This window comes from Anser cygnoides, chromosome 9 (assembly GCF_040182565.1).
Source record: "Anser cygnoides isolate HZ-2024a breed goose chromosome 9, Taihu_goose_T2T_genome, whole genome shotgun sequence".
In the NCBI taxonomy this organism is placed as follows: Eukaryota; Metazoa; Chordata; class Aves; order Anseriformes; family Anatidae; genus Anser; species Anser cygnoides.
Window position 1 is genome coordinate 13,805,297 of NC_089881.1, and position 22,444 is coordinate 13,827,740.

Sequence of the window (22,444 nt, forward strand, 5' to 3'; positions counted from 1 at the left end):
GTGATATTTCTCCATTAAAAAGGGAAGAGGTCTTGGCCTTCTGAACACATGAAACTAGATCTGTTTCTACACCAACACCAAAGAAAAACTTCTCAATCACAGTGGCTTAAGTTAGCTTAGTCTTTGAACTATTATCTGCAAAAACGACATGTGCTAACCGAACCAGCCATCTAGAATTACATCACGCCAGGGAAGTGGTTGAAGATGATTGATCAGTAGGTGGCTTTTTTTTTTTTTTTAATAAACAAGGATGATTAATAACTTCCCTATTCATTACTGTTAAAAATGCCAACCCTAATGTATGTAAGCAATCTATTTCCATGTACCTAACTCTAACCCAAATTTAATACATTCTAGATAAAGAGGAGTAAAGAAGGATCTCCATGTCTGTAATTTACTTTAGGTCCTTTCTCCAGACCCTCTCATTACTATTTATACACTTTTCAATTGATTTTATCTAGTGAACTGAACCTTAGCACAGGCAGGAAGGAGCAAAGGTACACAAAATGATAAAAATCAGTCCTATTTTATTTTTGCAAATTTTGAAGGCATCTAGGATCTGTGGAGCCACACACTATTTGCAGGGACTTTTCCTGGATAAAAGAAACTACAGCATTCTACACAAGTACAGTCATTTTGCCATAACAGAAGCCCAGCACTTTGCTTTGAATTATTAGCAGTTCAGCACAATTTGGTTAGTCTTTTGGTTGTAATAGAGTTAATTTTGCTGGTATGGTTAACCTTTTCATACGTCACCATCCTAGTTTTGTTTCTATTTCCTTGTCTGCTTGCTTGTTTTTACAAAGAATAAAAAATATGCTTCTTGGTGTCTTTTTCCCAACCCAAATTGAGTTCTAAGATGGTGTACTTCCTCAGCAGCCTTGTAATTCAGTTAACAAGAGCTGTGTTCTTGAATATTTTTCATCACTGACTTTGTTTTGTTCTGTTTTGTTGTTTTGGCTTGGTTTTCCAATAGAAAAAAAGCTTTAACAGTTAAAGGTTTGTAGATTCATGATGCAGTTACCTCACAGCTGTGATTTTACCTTACATACCACTGAACAATTCCATTACCTACATGGGAACCTGGAAGAATGTTCCTTTAGCTCCTATGCTTACATAGTAGGTTCAACTACAGATAACTATGAGTGAATTTGTTTTATGTTCACTGCAAACTGGTAAGTCAGATAGCTTGTAATTTTGAGTGTCATTTTGTTCTGTTAGGCCTATTTTCTATTTCTGTTTCTATTATCTACCATCCCACAAGGGATTCTATCAGATGAAGCCTTCTGAAACGTGAATACATTCTTATTAATCACTTGTCTTTCTGATTTAGCTTGTGTGTGCAGAGACACCTCAACTTTGGAATTCTTTTCTAAACTGTGTCACATGAGTAAAAGGGCCAGGCACTGCAGACTTCGGCTGTGATCTTTTATTAAGTCAGCATTATTCATACTCAGGACTCATAAATGAGCCATTTACGTCACTGTACTAATCGTTTGTCTTCCACTTAAACTGTTAATTCACGCTTTTGCCTGTCTTGATCTACTACAGCTTCTTTTTAGCAACTTTAAATTATTAATGTTTTTGACAGTAACAAGATTTGTTCTTGTTCTTTATGATTGCTAAGTAAAGCCAAAAAAAAAAGTAAATCTATGCTTTACTTGCTATAATAAACTCAATATAAAGTAACTAGTACAGACCTTAACACTATTCAGGAAAACAACAAATGGGACATATGTAACTGTAAGAGGAAGGTACAGGGAAAAAAAATCAGATCTGAAACCTATGTCAAACTTGCATATGTTCCAAAGCCTCTGAAGACCATCTGCCAGTGGTGCTCTTAGCACAGATCATACACTGCCAAACACAAACTTTGGCCTCCATATAGCCACACTTATTACCTTAATGTTTCCAACAGAATCAACAATTTTTATGAACATTTAGAGCACTAAAATCTTTAGTAAGGCCAGTGTGTTGAGAAGTGTTTTATGAGAAGTGCAACGGAAATGGCACATTAAATATTAAAGCATCTGCCAACACAGCTGAAGATACGGATTATTCTCTGAGGTTCCAGAAGTTCAGGGTCCTAACACTGCGTTTTGCATTGTGTTGCACTGTCACACAGCGGTACTCACACAGAACCTTCCACGTACAATCTACAATTTATTTTATTTCATTAGTAGATTTTTTTTCTCATAAAAAGCTATCTAAGGAGTTAGATAAACATCAGGAGACCTGACAAAACCACGTATCATAAGAGAGGTAAAACAGGCTTTTTTGATCAGTAACAACAGACCTAAACAACTAACATTATCTGAAGTTGTAATTGAAAGGTAGTGTAGGCTTACGTATGTTGGAGTCTCCAAAGAATCTGTATTCACCAGCACTGGAGGGGGATTTGCCTTTAAAAGAAGAATCAAAAAAATATTACACAATGTAGAAGAAAACACTAACAGTAATTATACAACATTTGGTTTGCTGGGTTTCTCAAAGGTCTGTCAAAAGGTAGCCTCAGCTTAACAATCTCAAATATTGACCTCTTTTGAAACACTTGTTTCTATCCTGAAGAAAGTGCTTTCACACCACAAAATCACATTCTGAGCTCATAGATTTTGTATACAAATTCCGTCTTTTATCTTGTTTTTCAAGTGGAAAAAAATATGATTCATGCTATCATTGGACAAAATGTCAGTTACCCTAGTGTTTGTGATACGACATTCAGGACTGCTTAACCAGCCAATATCCTAAAAAAGTTCTGGTGGCTTTGATTCCTACTTCTTCCTACTGGAAAGTTTTTTGTATTTCACTTTTTTTTGTTGTTGTTTCAAAAAAAAAAAAACCTGAAAAAATGCAAGCTTATAGATAACTATCTTATTGAAGAAAATATCTACAAAACCATCTTGTGAAAAGCAATTCACATCAGACATTCATTCACAGTACAGCAACATGTACTTCCATGAGAAATATGTTATGGATTCATAGGCTGTAAGAAGTTAGACATTACTGCTACAGAAATACAAAATTATATGACATGCTTACTGTCCAGGAACTTTAGAATAAGGAAACGACTATTTACTTATGTTACTGAAAACTTTTCTATGAAAATGCAGTTTCAGCTGAAAGAAAATTCATACTGGAAAAATGTATCTGAAACACTTTGAAACAGATTTCTTTTTTTCTCTCCTCCAATATATCAGGAAGAGGCTGAGTGGAATAAAAATACTTTTCATGCCTCATACTAATGGCAGGTACAAAAGGAGAAGCCACAAATGTTTGCATTCTTTCCTAGATATAATTAGATGCTCTTCTCACTGACAAGGGAACTTCCAAGAACTACACGCAATGGTGTTGTAAATGCTAGCATCCGGCCTGCTCTAAGAACAAAATGAGTGCAGATATGTTCCTGACCCCAAATACTGTTCATATACTAAGCCCAATGAGATGTACGAACTCAGTGGCACAACACCACGTAAATCTCAATTTCATTAAAGTTGTAGGGAGATTTTCATACGTATAAAAATTCATAATCTGCAAAATTAAGATTTTTACATCTTTCTCTGGGTATGTATAAATGTGTATGTGTGTGTGTAAATGTGTCTGTATGTCTGAGCAAAATTTTTTTTTTTTTTTTAGGTACAGTTTAACAGACTGTAACAAAAGCTAGTGTTAAACACATTTAAAGACCTACAAAAACATGACAATTACATTAACATCTTCATATTCTGCATTTTAGCCTCATTACCATTACATCAACAAACTTCTGAAAAAAATGTAAGTTTTTTAAAAAACCCCAAAAGCTAGGAAGCAAGGGGTGACTTGGATGTTCCCTACAAAAGACTGAGCTGAAAACAAACGATCGTTCTCTGCCCAGAAGCAGCCATTTACCACCTTCTCCAAGCAGGAAGGAGGACACGTTTCTGGCAGCCACTCCAGAGGTAGGCCTGGACACTACAGACACAGGGCAACACCTAACTCAAAACAGCAAATGTTTTTCGAAAGAAGACCAGCTATTTCAGTCTGTTATGCAAGACACCTCCAAATTACCTAACAGTTTCAAACTGCTGTGCCAGGGCTTGTTCAAATATTTAAAAGCCACTTGACGAGTCTGTTTACAAGCACACTAAGGGCTTGCCTAAGGGGTAAAGTGACTAACAGAATAGAGAAACGTATCTGTTGCACAAAACTGCATCTGCCAAATCCAAAATTGATACCTTCCTACGGTGTTTTCTAATTGCTTAGAACTGTGTATGATGCAGAATTACATAGCTGGCTCCTGCAGGCATTTGTATGCACCCAGAAGACAGAGGCACAGATCACACAGTTCTTGCTGCTCTGCTTGTAAACCAGCACCGTCGGCGGGTACAAACACTGTCACAGTGATGGCTGTTGAGTAGTCTCTCAGTCAAAAAAATATTTTACAATATTTTCTCAAATAAAAAAAATACACGTTCTAATTATTATGATGATTTTAAGTTAAATTTAGCAGTTCTCTGAAAGTAAGTGTTACTGGAAACTCAACAGGCTTTATCCGTCAGGTCTGACAGTAGAAGTCCACCGGTGTGCCCTTGTCTGTCTGCCTCATATGCTGATGTGGACAAAATCACTCCAAAAGAGGGATATAGATTTAAAACTAGCCATGTTTCTGGTCTGCCTGTTACAAGTATGGGTGACAGGTTTATGTAAACACATTTCCACTAGAAACTCGACTTTAAAAAAAGAATAAGAACTTTTTATAAGTTACTGGACTACGTAACATTTAGCATTGTAACAGAGAAAAAATTAACGCCTGTTGCAGGTTTAGCCACCCAGTTTGACAGCAGACCGTAAGAAAAGAATACTGATGTGTAGACTACAGAAATATCCCAGTATTGTATTATTCTTGACAGCTTAATTCCCTTTTGAAGTTAACACGGATCTGTCACCAAAAAATTAGAAGTGGTGGCACATCTTTTTAGAAGGCATGTCTTCATAATTCAATATTTTTTCAGTAAAACTCACAATAAAAGTCAAAATCAAATAAAAGCAGAAGGCTTTTCTATTTGCAAAAACGTCACCACTATCTATCCTAAATTACTCTATAGCTGGCCAGGGTGCAGTCACACATTCAAAGTTATACACAAGATAGTGATGTTAACTCATGTTTACTGCTTTCTCTCATCTTTTGGCAGCTTCTGTCGTGCTTTGTGTGTTTTTTCTGTCGTGGTTTGTGTGTTGTTGACATTTTATCCTAAAGGATAAAGGCCTAGAAGTGAACATCATTCTGTGAGTCAAATTATTAAGAACAGAAATTAACAAAATACCCTTGTATTCTACCGTGCCCCAAGTACACCAACAACAGAAACAGAACAGAAGTCATGGATGAAAGACTTACACTGAGTATATGAGATAATTATCCAGAATAAATAATTCAAGCAGTCGGAGCATTACGTGCCAACAAAAAATATCCCTTTCTTTCCATTCCTTTATGGTGCTTTCTTTAGTTGTTTCAAAAAATTATTAATATACATTTATGTGAAACATATGCACTTTTAAATGGACTAAAAGCTGCTATAAAACAAACAAAACACAGGATGGAACAGCAGTGTATTACTAATTTAACTATTTCACGTTCATTTCAAACTTGTATGGCAGTACCAAAACATTTAATTTAAACAAAAGGAATGAAATAAATTATATAAGAGTTGAACAAATTTAACAACAAAAACAACAGAAAAGAATAAAAACCTGCGGTATGGTGGATGGGATGACAGTGGTCTCGGCAGGGACTGGTGGGACAGGGATCACAGGGACAATGGGAGAAGAGGAAGGAACAGCTTCTGTGGGCTAAAAATCACCAATACAATGTCAAAAATAATGAAAACTACAAAAACATTCTAAAACAAACAAGATTCAAATTGTATAGTTGGTTTTTTTTTAATATTCTGAAAGAGCAGATGGATTTGGAGACTTTAACCACACCTGAAAACAGATGGGCCATGCTGCACTGCATTCCCAGCAGTGCGCTAATGTCACATAACCCAAAGAAATAGGACACAGCCACACTGCTTCTTCACACCAAGCTACTCACCTTGCAGTGCAGGACAGTGAGACTTTGCGGGGTAAAAGAGAAACTTTGCCTTTTCACATCAGTGGGCAGACTCCAGCTTTTTGTAGGCTGGTTTCACAACATGTGCCCCCCATCATTGTACAACAAGTAAAGGAAAGGAAACAATGACTAAAGTTGGTAGCACTGAACAAATTAAAGTTCCTTGTCGATACATGGGGGAAAAAAATCAAAACTACCATGCATTTTCTAAACCAAGTTCAAGTCAAAGAAAATCTTTTAGTCAAGTGGTTGGAAGATCCTAACACTGATTCATTCCACCCTTTCATATAAAGATCTTTAGATAGGTTTACCATACAAATATACAGCCCAGTAGGATTTGGGTTTTAGGAATTGTAATTAAAACAATAAACAGGAAAGCTACTGACACATAAGCTGCAAGGAAACAAGATTATAAATAGCATTCTGGGCAAAATATTGATTCAAATCACTCCGAGATGTTAACATACTGGTTGTCAACAAGCTGTCAGCAACAGACTACTGGCAACCATCAGGATTACCAGCTGAACAACAAATCAAAGTTCTTGCAACTTGGCTGTTCCAAGACACACTTGTGAAAATATGCTGAAGAATAACCACAGAATGAAATTACTAAATCCGGAAAACAAGTTAAAAAAAAAAACCAGAACATAAAAGTATTAGACATCTCAGAAGCTTGAAATCTATTAAAACACAAAGCAGTCTACATCAATAGCATAAACTAAATGAAAGAGTAAAAGCAAAGATTAAAAGATTAAAGAAACCTAGCACCACTCAAGAGTAGCAACCCTTCTTAAATGTGGATACGGTATTTCTAGTTTTTTCAGCTCTATCTAAAATTAACAGCTGGTGAAAAATGTGGAAAGATGTTGGAACAAGACGTTTGATGTCTTCGAACATTATTATTAATGTCATTTAAACACCCTTACATGGACACCACCACAATCTTTCATGTGTTTAGGGGAAAAAAAAGGGGGGGGGGGGGGGGGGGGGGGGAGAGATACAGGAATGTAAATTGCTCTAGAGAAACAATAATATGCATTTCCCAAAAGCTGTGGGGCATGCTCAGTGCAGCAAACCTCCAGTCAGCAGGAGATAGGAGATCAGTGATGCAGCCTTTAGAGGACAGATCAAATTAAAATGCTTCAGCAATTACTTAGCCCCACACATGCAAAAATTAAGCTTCCCCTTCAGATTTGTCTTGTTCCAAAACAAGAAGCTTCCCGTATGTGCACAGAGCAAAAACCCCATTAACCAAATGGTCAGATGTACACACACTACCTATCAAAATACAGCACAACGCTAGGGCTGCAAAGCTAACCGTTAGCAGATTAGAAAAATCGTGCTTCACAGTTGCAGCTCCTGGAACAAGAGAAGGTGAAATACAACTGAAGTTATTCTCAGATATCAACCACGCAATCCCCTACCCTTTGGCTTAGCAAAACAGCTGACCCAGTAATAGTTTTCTTTGTAGGTCAAGCAACTACGCACCTCTCTGCACCAAATAGCAGCCTTATTTTCATGCTTCACTTCTTGTCTCAGTTCCTAACTCCCTTGTCTCTCTGGGCTTCTCTTTCCCAGTCACTTCAAGAACTCTCCCAGTCAGTTCCAATTCTAATCCTTACTATTATTCTTTTAAAACTGGTATCATTCAAAGTCCTTTAAGGCTTTAGGGTTCCAGTCTTGTAAGCTGTTAGCCTGGCCATCATGCTTTTCCTTGGTGCTGTTGGCCTGGTATCCACATGCTCTTCGCAGCCCTCCATTCCCTGCTCATCCAAGCTTCCTGATGGCATTCCTGTGGAGTCTCCTCCACTGCAGAAAGAGGTGACGTGATGACCTTTTTCAAAGGATACACCAACACAAATGAAGACAAGACAGTCTTCATTTAAACATGAACAGTTTTATGGAGTACAGCGAACTGATGTAGGTACTGTGGTTACCACAACGAAGGCAGGGAAGAGGAGAGGAAAGGAAACCCAGTCTTGAAACACACTTGCGCTGACCTTCAAGTAAGTCACTTTACTGCTTGACTTACAATTCACACAAGTGGAAAATTATCTAAAGAGTTTGAATAAAGCTGTTAGTTATTCAATTACAAGACTCACAAAGGATTTGTTTAGTGAGGTTTTATACCTAAAATAGGCTGGTTTAACTTAGAACCCCTTTTTCTCCTTGCGCACAATTCCTCTACCCCGGCTTTTGATACAGACTGCAGTACTACCTGAAATTTAACTTCTGGAATTGAAATGCAATGGAGGATACTCTTCACCCTCAGAAAACTCAGCCGCTAATAATAAAACACCAATCAAGACCAACAAAAAGGAAACACTTTCCTAAAAGCATAAAGATAAAGCACTGGCAGTAGAGATAAGAAAGTATTTACAACCTTTTACTAGATGATAAATAGCGTGCCTGTATCTGAAATGCTCGCTACGCCACCATTATGATGAAAGCTCAAACTAGAGCAGGAACAGAGTGCTACAATACAATTAGTGGAACAGACAGTTCAAGTTTGGAGATGAAAAAAGCAGCATCTGGCGTGTTTCAGTTAGCAAAGTAGACTGTAAGGCTGATGGTGGCTTACATGCTGGCACCATAAAGCCAGTCAGAACATATGTGGTACCGAGATCTGGGGACACGCGTGTCCCACCATCTCGGCTCTATGTGCTGCACATGTCACTCAGATGCACCTTTACCCTTTACCTACATTTCCTTCTTTCCACTGCAGGCTAGTGCTTCACATATAGCCTTTTGCAGAGTTGGAGCGCAGCGAGTTTTCACCTCCTTTCCTTCCCTTTCCCAACACAACACCCCTTAGCTCACCTGCAATGAAGCAGCAGAATGTAACTTGTGAATGTGAGCTCTGAAGCTGTAAAAAGGGTGCAGATGGGAAAAGAGTGGTGCAAGGAAAGGGAGAGGAGACTGTATAACCCAAGAAAGAAGGGAATCCAAGCAACCTTCAGTATCTGCTTTTTCGACAACCCTACGTACATTTTTATATATTTTTCTACATCCCCTTGGAGCCCAAGCAAGACCTATCAGCTAAGGTGTGCTAGGGGAAGTCAGGTGCCAATGGAAGAACCAGCCCTTCTCCCCAACACCACACCCAAAAAAACATTAGTTAGGGGCTAGAGGCCAGTGCAAGAAATCAAATGAATTCTAACCATCAATGCAAGACGACCTGGAAAGTCTTAAGAGAAGAAAGCTAATTTTATTTTAGTATGCCGCATAATCAGTCTGAAAATGTTTATGTGATACAAGTATATGTGAGAGCAGCTGAATAAGCTCCAACAGCCCACGGTATCACTTCCAATGCTCTGCTACCCAAGAATTTTCAAGAAAAAGACATTTATAATGTTTAGGAATTTGTTAGATTAATACGTTACAGTATTCTGAAAAACTAAAGCTTTTCCTCAAAATAAGTTGTCTCAGTACAACATTTAATAATTCTAGGTTAATAAGATGGTTTATTAAGATGGCAAACTTATCTATACTACAAAGAAAGTAATGGGCCAACTAAAACATTCTTTGTATACATATGAACTGTGGCACACACTTATGATAAGACTATTATATACAGGAATGCATAACTTGAACAACACCACACTAACTGAATCTGTCAGATGAAATAAATGCACTAAAACCTACACCAAAAAGTAATTTTGTTACAACAATCACATGAATAATTTTGTTGGATAAAAGTCTAATGTGATGGACCTTCTAATCATATAAACTAACAATTATCAGTTAACAAGTGGTATGCTTGCTAATTTCATAATGCCTTTCAGCAATTAATCAAAATTACGGCAGTAAGCACCTCCAAACCTAATACTGAAGTCCAGACCTTGTGAAAAGGAAGATCACACCCATTTTCTCAACTTTAACCAACATACACAGTAACCCTTTCTATCATGGAACACGAACTAACCTGAAATGAATCAAAGCACCACACACATCTCAAAGCAGATAACTAAATCAGCAAATTCCATCAGGCTGCTATTTTCATGTAGTAGAAGACAGATTTTGGAGAATAACAATAAAGCAAACCAGACCTTCCTCACTTTCAAGTTACTATTTAAAGAACACACTGCATACAGTGCAACCATCTTAACGGGAAAATACTGAACAGAAGTATTTCTGTTAGACTCCGATTATTACTACTTTGATTGCTAACTATAAAACGCAAAACAAGTCTCTGGAAACAGCAGGGTTAAAACTACAGGAAGATGTATGGCATATTATCTACTGTTTGCATCATCTCCCCCTTATCTCATTCTACAAGAGCATAAAATCTTATAAAAATGCACATCTATAAATGCCTAGTGCAGTACGTACCTTTTCTAAGGAACAATTAGAGCACGAGCCATCAGACACCCAACCACTGGCAGCTTTAACTTTTGCTGTGCTTTTTGTAGGACTCTTTTTTACACTATCACGCAGGTTAGTAAATTTTCCTCTGTGTTTGGAAGAGGCTGGTAGTGTAGATGAACTAAAAGATTTATGAATGTTCAGTGCCTGCTGCTGATGCTGGAAAGACTGCTTTGGCTGCACGTGAAGGTTTTGATGCGTTTCTCTTCTGGAGCTCCTAGTTAAATCAGTTCGCTTGAGCGTTCCCATCCCACAGTCATCTGCAGCACCACAGTATTTGTAGTCGTGGCAGTAAGTAGTCATGAAACTAGCAACACACACAGTCCTTTTTGGGAGAAAATAAACAAAAATATCGCTTCCTGCAAATGTTCAAAATATTGTTTTCTGGATTATGGTCATAGGAAAAAAACACTAGATACTGTTTTAGCTAGTGCCACACGTTAGGTACTCTCACGCTATTTAAAGAGCATCATTGAACCACCCCACAACTGTCAATTTGCTAGGCACAGATAATCAATGCAATGTACAAGTTATTGAACAGATGGCAAAACTCATCTGGCTTTAATAAAACGAAGCTATGAAAGGTTATAGCTATTTTCTCTCACACATAAGGTCCTAACTACCCCTAAATTTCAATGTATTTTTACAACCTCAAAATCTCTCTGAGATTTGCAACTAGAAAATATTTTAAGCTGCCTATTCCTCTACTTTCTGGAACACTTTATGGGGGTCGAATTACTTTGATAATTTCAAGAGCTGCATTTCCATGAAATACATCAGCACTGCAAGACCACAATTTTATATGTTGTTTAAATTAAAAAATAAAAATACAAAAGCATAAGACAATTATTTAAAAGAACCAAAACTCCTTATTACTTTATTGCTTATTCAGTTTTTTTAAGGCCACAGATGCATGATCTCTATATTACATTTTTACCCTTATTTTCAAAACAAAACCCTTCAAAACAACTCTAAGCCCCGAAGGAGAAAAAAAAAAAAAAGAAAAAAAAAAAGAATGCAAAGAGGAGCTAGCTTGATGCAATCATACTGTTGAATATTGAATTTTACCAGCCAATTTTAAAGTAATCTTTCTAAAAAGAGATAAGGGTCAAACACTAAGTTCCCAGAGTCTACACAAAAACTGCCATCTAGCAGGGACAGCTGTGTGACTGGCCTCACTGAAGGAAGACACGGTCTGAAGTCAGCAGTCATGCAGCCTTCTTGCCAGCAGACACAACCCACGTTTGATTTGCACAGCTCTGGACCTGCACAGCACACACCATCTGTCTCCTGCCTATGGGTCTGGTCTAGGAACATGTCGTGAATCTGAATATCTGGCACTGGCCATGATAAGAATGAAGGACACCAACCCATAGCAAACAGAGCTTGATTAAGTCAGCTCTACAGTCCTTTAATATGATGAAGAGATGTTATCAGTTCAGAGCATTAAACATTATTTTCCCTTCCATTGTGCACTTTCCTATAGTAAATCTGACTAAAACAATATGAGTCAGCATAGTTTTTGCACACAGAATAAAAAACTAGAAATACAGACCTAAGTACAAACCTTTACAGTTATTTATAGAGTGGATACTAAGAAATAAATAGGAACTGACAGATGCTCCTCTAATCATGAAGAGCTGCCATGTCTCATCTTCTACCCAGAATGGATGTAATCAAGAGCTGCATAACATATCATTAATGCAATATTCAAGCATGCAGACACAGAAAGGTTTCTGGCCAGTGACAGGAAGCTGAAAACGTGTTGGTCATACAACATTCACAGACTTGGGCTTGCACATGGCAGGTATGTCTTCTGCCTTTGCAGCCTCAGGGGGAGATGAGCGTGTCCCACTGATACAAACCGGCAGGTGCACCCAAGTACTTCTGTTCCAGACAGACCAAGAGTCTCTAGATTTTGTTATTGAAGAGAAATGGCAGAGAGGAAGATCAGCGTGTTGTGAGTGTGCATAGAGGTTAACAGCTCATACCCAGCGCATCACATCTAACTTTCTTCTCCTTGGAGAAATTTCCACACATTAATACTGAGCAACTCCGAGGTATCAACTTTGCAGAAAACCCACACGCTAACTAGCTTCTTGACGGAAACGAAAACCAGCTTTGAAATGCACTTAGTGAGAAAGCGATGGCAATGGGAAGACATGCTGGATACCAGATTCTTGGAAAGCCTGGTGTCTGACTTCATATGCTCTCCTCCAGACAAGAAGGGGGAAAACACAAGGGAAAAGAAGAGAGAAAGGAATTCACATCTCATGTGCTCACAGACATGCTGACTTCAGTGGCAAAAAAATAGAGATGATGTAGCAGATAACTGGTAATAGTATAACATTGTTCCTGGAAGTCCGCATGCCTTTGGTCCCTAAGATGATAGCAATAAAATATCAACAATTAAAACAAAAAACTTGAAGACACTTGTACTCCAAGCACTGAAACACAGCCAAGGAACAGGAGGTACAGGAAGAATACCTAATTCATCCAGGGCTGAACAGTGAGCCAGGGCAATCTCCAGTGGAAAAACCAGTAGGGAGCACTGAAATTTAGTGTTATATGGGTAGGAGAAGTGAATATAATAGCAGCTTGGTCAAAAAACATGGGAGGAAGAAGAATGGATTTTATAATAAACAGGGAATGAGGCTTATATAGAACAATCTTGATGGAAACACAAAGAAAACATACAGCAAAGAAAAAAATCAAGGAGAAAGAAAAAGTAGCGAAGGCAAGAAGAATCAGACATCTGAGAGTCACCGAGATCATTCTGCCAAATTACATTCACATATGTGATGTGATGCAAAGCCTGCCTTGCAGTTGTACCAGTAGAAAAAATCTCTGGTGGAGCAGAGGGCCATATGGATAATTCAAAGAAAGAAAACCAGTTATGTAACTAGAGCAGCGCAGGTTTGACAAGATCCTCTTCTGACTGCAGAAAGCCTGCAAGTATTCTCTACAGATCATATTAATTGCTAGTGTGAACTGCTTCACTCTAAATATCAAGTGCTAAGTGGTTTCATGTAACTAGAGGGGGCTCAGGATCAGGTTGTGCTTTAGTAATACCTACAAACTGTGAACAACACATTGCTAACTGAGAGATTAATCATATTTCATTCTTTTAAATTAGTATATAAACAATTTGCATTGATCGCTTTGACCAAGCACTTTATACCTTTTTTCTCCTTTAATGTACAACGCATCCTTTTTTGTGGCAATCTGTTGAAGCGCCTATGATATATCACAAGTAGTTCTTCTTCAAGAATCACCATCTTCCCACATTCTTGAACACCCACACAATAGCTGGATAACAACAGTACCTCTGGAAGGGGAGAAGAGTAGTACCAATCGACTAACAACCTCTACTTCAGAGGTCGTTTACAAGACCAGGTAAGCTTCAAGAGCCAACTTCTGTTACTTCAAAAAGCAATTGTAATATCTAAGAGAATATTCCAAAAATAATTGTGTACGTCACCCCTCCCACTGCCTTTCAGCAGATACCACACAAACAGCAACCTGTGTTAAAACAAGCTGAAGTGTTAGGAACGTAGGCTTGAGTTTTTATCAGTCGTGAAAGTAGGAAATAGAGCATCTACTGAAGTGAACATAACTTAAAAAGTGGTGGAAGAAAATGTTCATTCAATACGCAGTGACTGAACTGAAAATAAGTGCCATGTTTTATTTCCAGAGATACACAGTTTAAGGTCTAGTATTACAGTTTTATATCTCTTCTGTGAACCACATCCTGGAATGTCACAGGACATTTTGCTGGTGAAGCTGCCTGTTTTCAGACCTTCACATCTATCTTTGTCAAAATCGCCGAAGTCAATACTCATCTAAGCGCACCTTCTGGGATATGTAGTCTGTTTGGTGGGGTCTCAAGGTGGTGGTAAGAATAAAGCACAGATGCTATCCATCCTCATTTACAATCCACGTTAGCTGTAAGCTGCCCAGCACAGCCAAGTTTGAGGACACAGCAAGCATTAACGCTGATGCCCCATCTGTGCCGTGTTCCTGCTGACACAAGTGCCGTCCTGCGGCCCGGCCATGGCTTCAGTGCCACGTTGCCACTGATGCTACTTGGTTAACAATAAATGTACAGATATATTTTTCCTGGATCTGTTTCTCCAAGACTACATCCATAAGCAACAGTATAGGAGCAGGCCGTCCAGCAGCTTGTAGGACGAAGCTCTAGAACTATGTAGCAAAAGTAGAGCTTAGTCTATGAGACTGACAAGACCATATAAACTACAGAGCTACCACCAACTCTCACATGGTGTCTGGTTCTTTGATGGGTAAAACCTTCCAGTGCTAAGAACTGCATGCAAGCTAGTCTCAAAGTTTCAGCAGTCAACAACCCCCCTCTTCTGTCCCTGTCAGGATCTAAGAGCGGACCCTTTAAGACTTAATTCCCTCATGGACAACATTTCACCCAAGGGAGGATGCCAGTGTCCACTCTAAGTCTGGTATTCAGACAGATTTACACAGCTCAAACTAATTTGTCCTGCAAACTCTCTAAAGGAGTGCTGTAATGACCTAAAGTCAGTCATATTCTAAATCTGTAACATAAAAAATGTATGCAAATTTAATAGCGGTTTTAGTAAAGGCAAGTTCTTTCACACACCAAACCAGTGGCTAGCACCGAACCCCATGCAGCAGGTTCATCATCTACATTCACCCAGCAACCCGGCACTTAAGTTCAAAACAGAATTACAGGCTCCTCATTTAGGCTCATAAGTGCTATTGAGAATGAATTTAATGCATTTCATTTACAATTTAAAGCAAAGCCTAGAAAACACCATTTAAGTAACATCAGCCTTAAGAAGAGTAGTTTTCATTATTATGCTGAAGAGCCCACAAAGAAGTCCAGCCAGTGCTTCAGCATCAGAAAGAAACCAGGCAAAGAAAAAATTCACTCCAAGACTTCAATAAGGAAAAACAATATCAGCTCTAACACATTAATATTTACAGGTTTTGAAATTCCCAATAAAAAGGGTATTCTGTAGGAGGAAACCTAGATGTGATTGTGTTCATTCCTGAGAACACTTTCAAATCAAAATAAATGAATAAATAAATGTTGGATACTCTTTATCTACTTTAATGGATACGACACTTCTTATAAGCTCTCACAGCACATAATTTCCAATTCTTCCTAAATTATTCAGGGAATAACTAAATCCTCTTAGACAGTATGCTTATTTTGTTCTTTATAATTCATTCAAATAGAAAAAGCTGACCTATATCTAGCTCTGATACTAGGAAATGACTTGGCTAAATACTAAGAATACATCAGCTAACTATCATAACTATCATACTGCTCTTACCCTAAACACTTTGCATTTTGATTTTTTTTGAAATTAAATAAATCTGAGAATTATTATTCACAACATATGAAAATAACACACGAGTTTCATCTTATAGAAAGCATGATCTTTTTCTTTAGAATAAAAATTTCAGATTTGCTTGCACCTCATAGCCCCTGAAGGTACAGTCTCAAAACATGCAGTAATGAAGTGATCTGAAGCAAGTCAGTAAATCCAAGTTTGGCTTTCTGTTTTAAGACAGGTATTTTTTATCTTATTAATGATTGTGTTATTTTGTGAGAAATCTATTAGTTGAGCAAAAATCTTCTTTATAAAAATAAATGTTTTCCCTAAAACACTGAGCAGGAGCAGAAAGTCATTTGTTTCATACTAAGAAACAGCAAAAAGAAAAATCACATCCATAACAACCTATTTAAACTCAGTAACTCCTTCAGGAAGTTAGTGTCAGAAAATTTTAGACAATTACTTGACTTACACTAAGTGTTTTTATACTAAAGACACTCCTTATTTCATTTACAGAAAGCTTCATACACAAGAGGCATTAGCATTTTATTTTACTCGTGCTGAATCCTTCCAAACACAGACCATGCCTTTCACAACAGATCCAACAGCTTTGTGCTGCTCTCCTGATGCTCTGCCTTTTCACTGCTCAGAGCTACGGCTGAGATCTTTACCGTGCAATTCCAAGCTAGGTACCACATCTGATTTTATTCATTCTTCCACCATGGAAACGCTGGGAGCTGCCTCTCACTTGCTTCCATGACAACATGCAGTTATAATATCTGACAACAAGCACCATTACACAACACAGCCAGCCTCCAGAATGACTCATAAGAGCCCTGCAACGTTTCAGCAGAACAGGCACCCTTTCTGTAGTGTCAAACACTCAATGGTCTTCAGCAAATTAAGATACTATAAAAGTTACAACAGCTGTAATGCCTGGCATTACTCGTGCAAACTCTGCAAGTAAATAAAAAGGCTGTTTTTTTTTCCCTTCACAATGCTGTTTGCTAAAATTTCTACAAGATTTTGGCACTTCTCAGTATAATTTACAAAACACATTTTTCCAATCTCACAATGGAAAATGTGCTTATGTATCATTATAATTATACAATGTTGACTAAAAAGAATGAATTTTGAAGACAGGGCCTACAGAGGAACTGACTTATGGTCCATAATTACCCATAGGCATTTTATCTGGATCTCAGGTTAATTGCTCCACAGGAACACTAAGGCAGCCGGCTCAGGTTTGATCGATTTAGATATAATGCTGGACAAACACCACTGTGGGCCTTCATAGACAGCTTGTGCAGAAGCTGCTTAACCTCTCAAGCAGGGCAGGAAACCTGAGCCAGTCATTCCGGATTCTCTCACATTCCACAGAAAATCAGCCCGTACATCTCATTAACTGGAACCAGACAGAGTCAGACAACCTAAATTAAAATGGAGCTATCTAAGTACATTCTCCTGTATCCAAAACCGAGGGCAGAAGTCACTTAAATAGTTCCCTGTGGTTTCCATGTGGCCTCACCTGTTGAGGACAGAGCCTGAGGAGCTGGGGGATGAAGTTCAGCACTGCGGCTGGGCACCAAGCCTCACCTGGGAAGGCCATGCTGCAGTGACCACCGCAGGGCTCCGCAGGAGTCAGACCTGAAGCACAAGACTTGCCAGCCCATCTCAGTGCTGGCCATGCCTGGGAACACCTGGGATCACATAAAACCAGCAATGCGTCTTGGTACCACACTTACCAAAACCACCTACCAACTCTGTTGTGTGGTACGTGGCTGTATCATTTAGTCTGGATAAGACAAATATTGACTATACTGACCTGAAAAAAGGTGGGTAACAATAAATATTGCAAGAAATAGCTTAGGTTACTCAGAATATGTTGAAACACACGTAACAAAGTAAGCTTTCCCTTAATTATGACTTGAATTCGATTTTTTTCATTATAATCTCGACAGAATACCAGTTTACACAATCATAGTTGCCCATTTTCACTTGGTTCAGATCACTGAAATGCCTAATGTACAATAAAATGCTAGAGGACTTCAGGATGCAAATATTTGAAATTCACTACAAAGATTCTGTATAGTGCTGAGAAGACAAGGGTTCTGACCTCTGAATTTATGATTCATGAAAAGCAAAACACTATTCATCAGGCCTTCAAGATTACAGACTATCTGAGGAATCATAAGAAATGAAACTGTAGAATTTTCTTACCTAATTCCAACAACAATAATCAACAATTCTACTAAAGATTCAAGGCTTTAAGCATTGAGAAGCTAAAGAAATGCATTCATCAATAAAATCTTTGGATTCTAAACAGTTTACAGGAAAAAAATAAGGGAGATTGAGGCCTGCAAGTATTTAACTCGAGTATTAACAGGGCAATCACTCAAAAATACTTCATTCATTTTTATATCCTCACAAAGACAAGAAAGCAAACTAAGCATGTATTTAGCCACATTTTTTAACAGTGGTCTGGCCACATGTCATGTTCTAGGTTACAGGCCACTTTGACACGTGAGGTGGAACGGTTTGTACACTGCAGGATGATATCCTGGCTGTCACTTACTCTGACTACTCCAAGAGTCCTCACTGAATCTGTCTGCCTTCATGCAGAAACAAAGAAAAATGAAGAAGGCCAAGAGTATAGAAAAGATCAATCTTTTCTCTCTTCAGTCCAAGACAGGCATATATTCATTTTCTTAAATATTAACCTGAATTCTCAGTTCTGTTTCTGAAACTGTTTTGTAGAAAAATGCACAAAAACAAGTGCCAAAAACCAGATTCTCCTCCCCTCACCAGGCTGCAAAACAAGGAAGAGCTGCTCTACTGCAATTCAATTCCTTGCCACACTGCTGCCACAACTTAAAATGTACATGCTTCAGAAGGTTGGACAGTTCCATGAAAACTCAGGGATTCAGGATTATGAAACAGAGAGGTCATCTCCAGCTCCTGGGATCCCTGAAATGGAAAAGGCAGAAAGCATCATCCCTATTTTTTCCTGTTCAGATCCATTCCCTAGTCTGATGCTCTGGCTGCTGTTGGAAGCACAGCACCAGACCACATGATAACAGCGTGATCTCAAGATTTTTATTCTCCAGCAAGAGAAAATGTGAATGCAAATATATATATATATTTATATTTTTTTGCATTTTTTTAATAGTGCATTTTATTTCATCTGTTTGTTCAGTTCATGGTTGTTCAGGCTGAAGGACAAAACAAATCTTGAGCAGTACAAGATAAGTAAAAATGAGCAGGTAAAGTAACAGGAACGAAACAAATGAAAAACTAACATTGAAAACAAAAGAAAATGGACTAATGGATATGCAAAGACAAATGACTAAGTGGTAATGCTATAAATAAAAAACTACTTAATTTCTTTAAATTTCAAGAACAAGAAAGTAAAACGTGCCTTTTTGTGCTGGTTACTCAGGCTTAAACCAAATTAGTAGCTCCCAAGCTTTCATACACAAGAAATGTGCTCAGTATTGTGTTCTGTGTTACGATCTGTTTCTTCTTCAGAAACACAAGACATTTTATTTTACCTATTTCACAGCTGCAGAATACTAAGGTGGCATTTTCAGAACCATCAGTGAAATCTCCAACGCGCTGGACCAGCAGCAGCTAATTTACCAGTTCATGCCCATGTGCCTGATTATCCCTCTAACATCATTTCTCATTTGTTACTGTACAATGAACGTCATCGGTTGTTTTTGTGCCCAGTCATTCACTTGTCTTCTATCCCCTGCGGCTAGTTTAGCTAACCTAATAAAAAATATTAATCACCCACCTCTGCCTCAGTCTCCCTACCCCTGCCACACAGACACACACCGTACTTCAGATCGTTCATGACATGACCTTCTGGGACTCCAGTCCCAATCAAAGGGACCTGTTTTAATCAACTGAAAATCTATAAAACATCCTTCCCCTTTTATCTCCTAACTCCACCAATTTTAACTGCCTTTGATCCAAGAACTATCATTTTCAAAGACATTACTATAATTATAATGACCCTCTGATGACCAGATAATCCCATGCAGGCTTTTATCTCCATGTTCCCTGTTTTCAAAGAAGTCTGGAAGATCTGCGAGTCCTCACTTCCCTTTACAAAGACAAGCTGACTTCTCCTCAATATATGTTTATCTGTTAATTCTTCTCAATAATAATTTCCCCCAGTTTGTACAACAAGGAAATCAGAGCTGCACTGCTGTAGCCTCAGAGTACAACTCAGCACCTTTTTGAAAGGGCATCCTATTGCCTTTTTATTACTATTATTACTACCACTACTCTAGGAACACCCAGACAGTTTAAACAAAAAGGTTGCACACAACACAATGGACCCTTCATCCATATTAAACACAAGCTCCTTAAGAAATCCTGAGTAAATGTCATCTCATATTGACCACCTGTGCTTCTTGCCAAATTAATTTCTCTTCTATTTACACCTGGTTCTTCCTATTTTTAAAACAGCAAATGAGTCATAGGAACTACTCCAAGCTCAAACGTGGGACTGCCCTATAGCTGTTTTATTGCCTGGAGAAATATTTTACTCTTTATTTACTCTGGTTACCTGAGAATAGTTACCTGGGATACTGTTATTGGCATCAGCAGTTATGATCAGTTGTATTTCATAGTCAATTTGCATGCTAGTTAATTTAGGATGAAACTAGTTAAGTGCTGCTCTGTAATGAGTCTTAATGTGTTGACTTTTAAAAAGCTGTGTACAGAATTTCCCTCGTGGTATTCAAAAAGGACAACAAAAATGAAAGAGTCGAAAAAAATTAAAAGCAGTAGTAAGGAGATATGATAAGAGTTTTAAAGTATAAACTGCATCCTGGCAGTTTACAGCTTCCAGGCAGCAATTTGAAGTCATTACATTAGATGTTGAATCAGAGATTGTGATATATTTTTGTATTTTCAAGTACAAACCTTATTTGTCATAATTGTTCTTTTTACACAGGAAATACTCCTTTATTACCCTGATTTGGCAGTTACATCATGTCCCACTAAGCTTTTAAAATGCGTATCATATTAAGATCCTTCTTTAAAATTAGATTTTCTATCTGAATTTATCTAGCTCCAGTTCCCAGACTGGTAATACAGATGCTTTCTTCTACCAAACAAACAAGCTTTCTAATTACAGAAATCTATCCCCATATATTTGTATTTAGTCTGCGATCAAGTCATCTCCTGATTTTCCTTTGGATGAACTAAGCAGAGGTTCTTAAGTTTCTCATTTCAAAGCAGGTCTTCCTGAACACAATCTACAGTTACAACCCCTTTTCTGAAAACCCTTTCCCAATTTATCAGGATCCCTTTTCACACCGTGATTTCAGATAGGAGACTGCACATTGCAGCCAGAATCCAGAGCTCCCTCTCCCTCCTTCTCCAAGGGAAAACCAAGTCCCTTCTCCCCTGCTATATCTCACTGTGCGTTCAGATACAGTTAACTACGAGTAACTACTGTTTGCTCGCTAAATTAAATTTACTATGAAGCAACTTTTACCCTGCTCCCTACTATGTTAAAGAAACCAAATGCTATTACCTGAGAGGCCCATAACACACGTTGCTCAATTAAGTTCAACATTTATCAGTCAGTGAGAAATATAAATAAATAGATATACACCCTATGAGGCAGGACAGACAAACAGAAGACAGGTGGAGAGGCTAGAAGACTCCCACCAAACATTCCTGCAGTCTGGTGGGTTCAAGCAAATGCGTCATAAAGCAGTAGGAAGAAACTGAAAATTCCAGAGTCAATAAAGTGCCGCACTGTGCCCGAACCTTGGACAAGGTATCTGAAGTTGTACCAGGAGACTGACACGACCACATAGATACTAGTCTCCAATAACAAAGTGAACTTCCACAAAGTGCCTTAAAAACTTAAGCTAACTAAAAAGGGGAACATTCTAAGAGAGACTACAAGAACATGGCGGGAAAAAAAATCCATGAGCATTCCTGTTTTGCCAGAGTCAAAATAAAATTTAAAACTATTTTGTCCTGATTCTTTCTAATGTTATTAAAATTACGGATAAGGTGGTCTGCTCTTCTTAAATCATTTCACAGAAGAGACTACTGCAAGGGACTATGCACCGGAAACATTTTAATGGAGCAGAAGACAGAAAATTCATAAATGCCAAGATCAGCTTACAAAAGAGACAAAATGAATCACAAATGCCTGTTATCTGTCTGGAGAACGTGCCAGCTCAACTACGTCCTAATGCGCAGTTAAACAAAGGGTGGAATAGGAGCAAATGGACAACAGAGACAAGCTGTAGAGCGAGCCTGATGTATTACAGAAGTAGGTTACATGCAGCAAGATGAAATTCAATAACAACTGGAGTCACGTGGAACAGCAATAGGCAGCACAGAGACACCCTGCGGAATAGCAAACTGGAAAACAAGGCCAAAAGTCCTTCAGCTGGTGGCAAAGTAATTTTCAAAAAATAGACACAGAAGAGAGGCCTTGCCTTACATCAAACTGCAGTCCTTCAATTTCTTTTAATTATTATTATTTTATATATATGTATATAAAGCTCAGGGTGTAAGGGACTCCCTCTGGAACCTCGGGCTCCTTCTGTAAACACTTTCTAACAATCTCATGTGCAATAGACATGAATACTTAAGACTGAAGTTTTCTTGACAAGAAGAGAAG

At 38.2% G+C, this 22,444-nt stretch overlaps 1 protein-coding gene across 27 annotated transcripts in view; it reads right to left on the reverse strand.

The window, feature by feature from the left end:
• The window catches only part of DLG1 (discs large MAGUK scaffold protein 1), a 151,186-nt gene that overhangs the window by 56,187 nt on the left and 72,555 nt on the right, over positions 1 to 22,444 (reverse strand). For 16 of the 27 annotated variants that reach the window (XM_067002569.1, XM_067002563.1, XM_067002559.1 and 13 more), the window contains 2 exons: positions 5,725 to 5,823; positions 2,349 to 2,402 (listed from right to left, as the gene is read on the reverse strand). In XM_067002569.1, coding sequence (XP_066858670.1) covers positions 2,349 to 2,402; positions 5,725 to 5,823 — 153 coding nt within the window. Of the gene's footprint in view, positions 1 to 2,348; positions 2,403 to 5,724; positions 5,824 to 21,334; positions 21,472 to 22,444 lie in introns of those variants that run through there. The other 11 variants (XM_067002566.1, XM_067002581.1, XM_067002568.1 and 8 more) reach the window with 2 other exon arrangements.